The sequence below is a fragment of the Enhydra lutris genome, unplaced genomic scaffold, assembly GCF_002288905.1.
Source record: "Enhydra lutris kenyoni isolate GAN:26980312 unplaced genomic scaffold, ASM228890v2 scaffoldscaffold15, whole genome shotgun sequence".
Taxonomy (NCBI): domain Eukaryota; kingdom Metazoa; phylum Chordata; class Mammalia; order Carnivora; family Mustelidae; genus Enhydra; species Enhydra lutris.
The window spans coordinates 35,234,184-35,243,041 of record NW_019154099.1 but is presented as its reverse complement, the minus strand read 5'-3'; the positions used below and the strand labels follow the sequence as shown (position 1 = coordinate 35,243,041).

Here is an 8,858-nt window from a genome sequence, read left to right as displayed (position 1 = left end):
CATTTTAGAGCACAACCTCCCTCACCTGCCCTCCTCCAGTACCGGGTAAGCAGACTGCACCAGCCCCAGCCCCAGCCCCAGCCCCAGCCCCGCGCCAGGCGGGCGCCCCCTGGTGGCCGGATGGGCCATAAACGCAGAGGCGCTTGCGTTCATCCCGAAGCTCAAAGGACTTGGGCGTGGGGCGGGCTGCCCGGGCCGTGGAGGCCCAGTCGTCCCTTAACCTCAGCCCCAGGGACACGGCAGAGCCGGACGATATAGCCTCGTCCACCCTTACCGAGGTGTGGGGGACGTAGGCCAGCACCCGGAAATAACGCATGCCACTTCCCCTGCCATCTCTTGTTCCAAACCCAGGGCGAGTGGGGATCGCCCTAGAGAAACATGGAGAAGGCAGGGCGAGAGCGCAGCGCGGCGGGGAGCGCGCCTGGGACAGTCTAGAGCTAGAGCTCGAGAGGAGGCAGCGAGCGCCGGGGAGGGTAGCTGCAAACGGACGTGAGCTGCAGCCCGAAGCTGGGAGTCAAGCAACACGTTTTCCTAGCACTATTTCAAGAACTCTAACCCGCACGAGGGCAGGTGCTATTCGGGAGATTTGACCGTACTGCCCTGTAAAGTAAAAACATTCTGTAAATTACTAGAATTCAGTATCAGGGGCGTGGGGCGGGGGGTTAATTTCCCACCGGTGTTCCCACGTACAGGCACGTTTCTTAGTAAACGAACGGCAGTTAGAGCAGTGCATACCTATGCATTTTCTATCTTAATATTTCTACATTTTCAAGCGGGAAAATGCATACCGCCTTCAAAATGTACAATAGGATCTTCTTGGGAAATATTCTAGGTGACAAGGGAGAGTCAGAAATGAAGGATGACTCCTGGTTAAGTGAAGGAAGTCTGCAGTGGAACAGTAAGCCCCCTGCCATTTCAGAAGCCCGTCATGTTGACCTTGTGTTATATCGTGTCTGTGTTATTAACTAATTTTTAAAAGGCTGAGAGTGTAGAATTTCCTTCAGCTATTGCGTCAAACAAAACAGATCTTCAAAAAACCTCCATCTATAGCTAACTCTCCTTGAAAAATAAAACAAAATCTAATACTAAACTAAAAACTACAGAGCGACACCATCAAAAGCAAATCTCGGTCAGAGCATAAAGTACTTGAAACCCGAATCTGCATTCCGCTCCTCTCGTACACGGCTCCGAGGTGGGGGAGGTGGTTTGTGCCGGTGCCTGGTGTATAATCGGGTTAATCCAGTAGACAAAGAATAAACCAATAGCCCTCCCACCTCACTTCCCGCTCCCCTTCCCCTCCGCCCCCCTCTCCCCGTCGCCCCCTCGAGGGGGAACAGAAAAGAAGAGAGGTGGGCTTGAAATGGATTCCGAACAAACTCTTAAAACCTGCAACTTGTTTTAATGCGAACACTGAGCGGCCGGGATTAGTTTTCAATGTTCATTCCCTTTTCCCAATGGCAAGGAGAAAGTTCCCTAAGTCAGTGCGAGCCTAAGGCTCGTCCTCATGGCCTCTGCGGAAACGTTAAGGTCAGTGTTTCCTTGAAACTGGATAAACTGACCCCGCCGTGCCCAGCCCGGCCCCGCGGGCGCCCCGCGTGACGGCGTCCGGGCGGCAGGACCGGCCCGGGGACGCGCGGGGCGGCGCGGTTGCCCTTTTGAATGCCTCCTGCGGCTCGGAGCGCTGGCGGGCGCTGAAGTGTGAGTGAATGTAGCCCCGCGGAGCCAATGAGCTGGGACCGGATGCGATATATCCTCTGGGACAACAACTGCTCTGTTCCGCCTCGGATCCACATGACGCCATTTACTGCTGCCGCGGCCGCCGCAGAGCTCCCTGCCTCCGGAAAGGCGAGGGCGCAGGCCAACGGCGAGCCCCCCCGGCCGGGCCCCAGACCCTCCTCCTCCTCCTCCTTCACCTCCTCCTCCGCACCCACCGCCCCCGCCTCGGCCTCGCCGCCGCGCCTCCACAACGCCCAGTCTGCACCGCTGAGAGCCGCGCGGCGCAGCGCGAGCGGAGGAGAGGGGCCGGCGGAGCGCGCAGCGCCCAGGCCCCCGCGCCCGCCCGGCCCGGCCCGCGCTCCCGCGCCGCCTCCGCGGAGACGCGGCCGCGGCCGCACGACTTGGCCATCTGGCTTTAGGTTTTCTCTAAGGCGGTTTTCTTTTTCTCCTTCGCTCATCTGCCAGGAAAAGAGACTAGCCGTTGGCGCTTCGGCCTCCAGTTCATTGAGAAAAAGGAAATACTCCGCGTGCGTTTCTAGAAGGGGGGTCTCCCCCAGCCCCGAACTCCGGAGTGTTCATCGGCTGGGGACTTGGCTCCGGATTTTCCTCTTTTTTTTTTCCTCCCGCCGATTGCTCGGAACTTGGACTGAAGCAGAGTTTGGAAAGAAGGGGCGAAAAGTTTGCATCGGGGCTGGATTTTATTTGCACATCGCAGGAAGACGAGAATCCAACGGAGAGGGGTTGGTGCAAAGCCGCGATCACGGTGAGGCACGTTTGGCTCTTCCCCTCCTGGCGCCTTTGCCGGCGCGTTGTGGGCAACATGGAGTAGGTGCAGCCGGACCAGGAGTGGGCTCTGTCTCTCCTCGGGCCTCCCTTTTTCTAACCCCGCAGGTTCCACGCGGGGATCCAGGGAGCTGCCTGTGGAGCTGCCCTTGATCCGAGCTCGGCCTGCCTCGGCGGGGGCTGCATTGCGCGCCGGGCACGGTGTCCCCAGCCCAAGGACCCCACGCGCCCGCGCTCTGGGGGGTTGGGGTGGCGGACTGCTCGTCGCGGGTCGGCTGCTGGCCCTGCCTTGGCCGGGAATTCGGCGCTGAGAGCGGGAGAGGGAGGGGGAATACTTTGTGTTTTCCAGGTCCCCGTTGTAGGCGCCCGCATTTCTAACCTGTTCTTCTCCAGGGAAGGCAAGTCCTGGGTGAGACTGTCCCGAGGCAGGGGCGCCGGCGGGACCGAGGGCGCGCGGGTCGCTCGCCTCACGGGGGCTGCGAAACCCCGCGGGTGAAAAATGGGCAGGGTGCCGGGTACAGAGGGGAGCCGGTGCGGGTGGAAGCGTCGCCCTGCCGGGCGCCGGGTCTGCGGTTCGGAAGTGCAGCTCTCTCTTTTTTCCGTTCTCTGTGGTCGGCTTGGGTCACGCTTTTTTTATTTTTGGAAGATTGGGCTGACCTACCACAGGAAGAAAGTCATCAAGCGGTCGCGATCGTTTTCCATTACCTGAAAATAGGTGGCAAAAGAGGCTAGTTTTTTTTTTAATTATTATTATTTCCTTTGATAGCCTGATCTGCTTTTCCCTGCTGCTGCTGATGCCTTGAATTCGGAATCTTGTGCGTTTTTACAAAGCGGTTTCTGTGTTTGCCCCACCCTTGTACTGAAGTCCTTTCCCCTTAATCCTTAGTCTGATCACACACTGTTCTTAATGGGGGTTTCTAACCACTTTCCGGGTGGGGAATGGGGGAGCGTGGGGGGTGGGCGGCGGGAGCTGCAAAGGAGGCTAGGAACGGGCAATAATCATTTTTGTTCAAAAAAAAAAAAAAAATTCTCCCTCTCCTCCCAAAGATGCTACTTTCCAAGGCAAGCAGATCTTCGCGGAAAGTTTCCAGCGCAGGGATCTGCGTCCTGCACGCCTGGCTTGTGCAGTGGGGCTCTGGGAATTGCCCTTTCTTTAAAAAGCAATTTTTCTTTCAGTTTTTCTCTCCACTCAAAAGGAGATGGGGTGTGCAGATTGCAGGCGGTGCCCCTTCGGTCAGTGCATGGTGGAGTCGCACAGTGTGCGTGGGTTAGACCTCTGTCCCGGCAGTGTATCTAAGACATGGCTTTTGGCGTCAGGGCTTGAAACCTGTGCCCGACATTCGAGGGCCTTTGCCAGAACGCCCTGCGGTGGGCTGCGTGACCTCTGCCTGGGGGTGGAGTGGTTCCCTTCGGGAGCTGGCAAGCAGTTCTCTGTGGTGGGATATATTTTAGCCGGGAGGTAGGGAGGGGGAAGTATGCTCTAGCGTTTCAAGGCACGTCCCCTTCCGAGGCGTCCCCCCCCCCCACCCCCGCTCCGCGCCTTCCAGTCAGTCTTGGGATTGTGTGCGGGGTGAGGGCAGCTTGGCCCCTGGGCTGTGTCAGTTTCCCCGGAGAAAAGGCCCCCTGGGGATCCGACTGTGTCCCACCTGCTGGGGACGGTGTTGGGACGCAGATAGAGCCGATAAACGGAGTGAAAGCAAAGATCAACGTTGTCTTGTCTGCCTTGCCTGTTGGAAGTGAGATCCGGTTTCCAGCTCTGCCTTGGTCCGAATTGGGAGGTGTGTGTCACCTGCCTGTGTCTCTCATAAAAATCGGGGGCCCGTTTTTGTTCATTGTAGACTTGGCAAAGGGGGTGATAGTTTGGACATTTATAGAGAGATTGCAGGTTAAGCGATTACATGTCAGAATGAGAGATTGGAGACGTGACGCGAATCTTTGAAACACTTCCTGTTATCCCCAGTCAGTTTAGGTTGTAAACTATTAAGTTTTGGGAAACAGGCAAAGCAGTTAAGATTTTTGGACATAATTTATTTCTAAAACAGGGAGAACAGTCTTAGGTGCAGAATTAAAGATGCTTTCTCAGGCTATCGATTGTAAAATGTTTGATCCACAAGTTGTTGAGAAGTTGAAAATAAGTTCCTGTCGTCTTTTTGCTGGTTGTTCTCGTTTTCCTGACACCTAACAGGGTTTGAATGGATTTGTTTTTAGTTTATAACTCTTGCTACTATATAGTTAATAATGCATGACTGTTGTGAAATTTATAACTTCCGGGGGGGCGAATATTTGCTTTTTTGCAAGTCACATTCATTCTGTGGTATTCTAAAAAGTTGCAGGATACTTGCTAAATTATATTTAAAGGTATATGATGTAAAAGCAGAGTAAGAATTTCTAGGCTGCATTTATTGATGTTTAAGGCAAAAATGACCACGACAAAGTTAAATCCATCTCAGATTTTGAAAAAGTATTCAGTTTTTGCATCTGGTGGCAGCAGTGTTGTGTTCTAACGTTATTTTCTTGCAGTCTTTACCTTGAACCTGAACCTTGTAGTTTTATGTTTATTTGAATAGAGAATCATTACTTATGTGATTGAAACAAAAGATCAGCTTTGCGTTAACCACACATCGCAAGGTTAAAGAACTGTCAGTACTCGGTCATAATTTTTACTTTCTGGTATGGCAGTGATCACGTATGGCTATTTTAATTCCCTGCGTGGCCACTACATTTCAAATCCTGTTCCTCCAGAAGAGTGGAAAGCGAAGAGTTAATTCAGGTGGGCGGAGAGTGGGAAGTATCCTGGCGTGTAAACCAGCTCTTTCCTCTTGATTTCTGCAGGAATTCCGATGTGTTCTAAGCCCGCTGGAGTGACCACACTTCCCAGACCTGATGGAGGCCAGAGCTCAGAGTGGCAGCGGGTCCCAGTCCTTGCTGCAGGCGCCCCGTGACATTGGCAGGCAGCGTGGGGAACCCGACCCCAGAGATGCCCTCACCCAGCAGGTACACGTGTTGTCTCTGGATCAGATCAGAGCCATCCGAAACACCAATGAGTACACAGAGGGGCCTACAGTGGTCCCAAGACCTGGGCTCAAGCCTGCTCCTCGCCCCTCTGCTCAGCACAAACAGGAGAGGCTCCACGGTCTGCCCGAGCACCGTCAGCCTCCCAGGCTCCAGCAACCACAGGTCCATTCTTCTGCACGAGCCCCTCTGTCCAGGTCCATCAGCACGGTCAGCTCGGGGTCTCGGAGCAGTACAAGGACAAGTAACAGCAGCAGTTCCTCTGAACAGAGACTGTTAGGACCATCTTTCTCCTCGGGGCCTGTTGCTGATGGGATAATCCGTGTGCAGCCCAAATCCGAGCTCAAGCCGGGTGAGCTTAAGCCCCTGAGCAAGGAAGATTTGGGCCTGCATGCCTACAGGTGTGAGGACTGTGGCAAGTGCAAGTGCAAGGAGTGCACCTACCCTAGGCCTCTGCCATCAGACTGGATCTGCGACAAGCAGTGCCTTTGCTCAGCCCAAAACGTGATTGACTATGGGACTTGTGTGTGCTGTGTGAAGGGTCTCTTCTATCACTGTTCTAATGATGACGAGGACAACTGTGCTGACAACCCGTGTTCTTGCAGCCAGTCTCACTGTTGTACACGTTGGTCTGCCATGGGCGTCATGTCCCTCTTTTTGCCTTGTTTATGGTGTTATCTTCCAGCCAAGGGTTGCCTTAAATTGTGCCAGGGGTGTTATGACCGGGTTAACAGGCCTGGATGCCGCTGTAAAAACTCAAACACGGTTTGCTGCAAAGTTCCCACTGTCCCACCCAGGAACTTTGAAAAACCAACATAGCACCATTAATCAGGAATATGACAGTAATAAGGATTGTTCCTTTTTTTTTTTTTTTTAACACATATGCAACCAACTAAATAGTTATAATCATGGCACTGTTAATAGAGGGTTGGGATATCCTTCGCTGTTTGCAGTGAAATGCTTTTTGTCCATGTGCCATTTTAACTGATAACGCTTGTTAGAACTTAGCTAATGGAGCTCAGAGTTTGGGATAAGGAACTTGGGGACCCACGTGTTGCATAAGCTAAAAGCAACAGACACTCCTAGGCAAAGTTTTTGTTTGTGAATAGTACTTGCAAAATTTGTAAATTAGCCAATGACTTCTTTTCCATTGTTTTCTCCAGAGATAATGTGCTATATTTTTGTATATACAGTAATATTTGCAACTGTGAAAAACAAGTTGTGCCATACTATATGGCACAGTCACAAAATATTATACTAATATGTTGTACATTCGGAAGAATGTGAATCAATCAGTATGTTTTTAGATTGTATTTTGCCTTACAGAAAGCCTTTATTGTAAGACTCTGATTTCCCTTTGGACTTCATGTATATTGTACAGTTACAGTAAAATTCAACCTTTATTTTCTAATTTTTTCAACATATTGTTTAGTGTAAAGAATATTTATTTGAAGTTTTATTATTTTATAAAAAAGAATATTTATTTTAAGAGGCATCTTACAAATTTTGCCCCTTTTATGAGGATGTGCTAGTTGCTGCAAAAGAGGGGTTACAGATGCATATGTTCAATATAAAATAGAAAATATATTAACGTTTGAAATTAAACTGAACTGTTTTGTCTTATTTTACCTTTTCTTTGTTTTTGGGTTTTTTGTGGGTTTTTTTGAAGTGAAAAAAACCCACATTTCATGTTAAGACTAGCATTTCAATGAAATAGTTTCACTTATCTACAAGGCTCTTTAAAGGGGAGATTCAGGGATTTTTCTTTCCCCTTAGAGATAATTCTGGTAATTGGGAGAAAAATAACTGAGCACTTGACTCGGGTGTATTAATCCTGAGATCATTGTTCCTGTTCTTTCCTTTTATAGACTGTTGGCTTCCCTCTGTTTTGCATGTTAAAAAAAAAAAAAATGTTAAACTAATTCATTCTGGAGACTTCCCTAAAAGATTAACAATTAAGGTTCTTTTTCTTTACATACGGAATTAAGTATTATGAATAGCCATGAGGCTAATTCAGGACAGAAAAACGAGTTCAGTACAACATTTATTGACTGTCCTCTGCCCGGTATGCAGTATACACAGATCAATGCTTGTAACTGAGGCAAAAATGTTTTCTTGACTTAGCTGATTGTGGCTATGTTTTTTCCAGCCGGTATGGTTTTAGACTTAAGTTTATCACAATGATACCAAAAGTTTCTTAGGTTAGAAAAGACATGAAAATTATAACTTGTTTTGATTCAGGTGTTGGCGATCATAAAATCTCATCCAATATTGGCCTGATAATTGAAGCCCAAGGAAGCCAATGGAGAGGCCCTGTCTTATTAAATCAAATGTTCCAGAAAATTGTTAAATTCCACTTTGGGGAAAAAGACGCAATAAAGCAAAAAGCCAGTGTGTTTGCATTTGTCTTTTGGGAGCAAATACTCAGCAAGCTGCTGCAGCCCATCTCGACAAATCCTAGGTTTACTTACTTATAACAAGTCATTTCATTAATTAGTCACTTTGTGGATGATGATTTTTTTTTTCTTCTGAAGCACAAGCTCTTGCTGCCAAGACTCACCGGAAGTCTAGAAAATGATTTACCTATCACTGTTGAATCTTCCCTGTTCTGGGGCTCCTTCTCCGGTCTTACCCTAGTACAGGTTGTCTTCTGTTTTGTTTTTTTAAAATTAGCTTTCAAGGAAATACACAGCCTCTTAAACCAAGACATTGCTCTGAACTTTCTCCAAAAAAACACAAGGTTAAATTAATTGAGAAATTATTTACTCTAGTTTCAACTTTGGGATAGTGAGCATTGCAGTTCTAATACTCTTAGATTCAAATCCCTGATGATCTATGAGAAATTAATGTTGGAAAACAAGGCAGGGTTTCTTATTCATTGTATGGTTGTCAGGATTTGTAAAGCACAAAATTTTTGACTAATTGGCTTTATTTCTCCACAGCTGCCCTATTCACTGATTGGACTTACTCAGTATAGAAATTGCAAGTCATTTTTTTTTTTCAGCAGACAAGGAGCTTCCCAAGTGTTCCGTAGACATACTGCATCAAATGAAGAAGTAGATTAAGAACCCTCTGCTGTGGTTATTCAGAGTTGTATGGTATGACCTAGCTATTTGTATTTTTAAAAAATCACTCCACTAGTCATGTCTGGTTTGAGAACTACTGACCTAGGAATTGACTCCTAATTCAGTGCCCCCTCCCTTTTTTTTAAATGGGATAGATGTAAAGCGTAATTCCCTAGTTTGAATGTAGAACATAGTAATAACCAACTGAAGTTAGAAGATTTGTGTAAGTATATATTAAGTCCTGATGAAAATTATTGAAAGATGAATAGGAAAATTGGATTC

The 8,858-nt window shown here is 48.6% G+C and overlaps 1 protein-coding gene across 3 annotated transcripts; it reads left to right on the top strand.

The window, feature by feature from the left end:
* The first annotated feature begins 477 nt into the window (after positions 1-477).
* Positions 478-7,134, top strand: LOC111147050 (sprouty RTK signaling antagonist 2). Of its 3 annotated transcripts, XM_022502916.1 has the most exons (3): positions 478-607; positions 2,182-2,479; positions 5,332-7,134. In XM_022502916.1, the coding sequence occupies exon 3, from the start codon at positions 5,383-5,385 to the stop codon at positions 6,328-6,330; it is 948 nt and encodes a 315-aa protein (XP_022358624.1). In that variant the 5' UTR covers positions 478-607; positions 2,182-2,479; positions 5,332-5,382; the 3' UTR covers positions 6,331-7,134. The 3 variants fall into 3 exon arrangements, with proteins under 3 accessions (XP_022358624.1, XP_022358626.1, XP_022358625.1); XM_022502918.1 differs by lacking the exons at positions 478-607; positions 2,182-2,479 and adding an exon at positions 2,664-2,695; XM_022502917.1 differs by lacking the exons at positions 478-607; positions 2,182-2,479 and adding an exon at positions 2,851-2,897.
* The last annotated feature ends 1,724 nt before the right edge of the window (positions 7,135-8,858 follow it).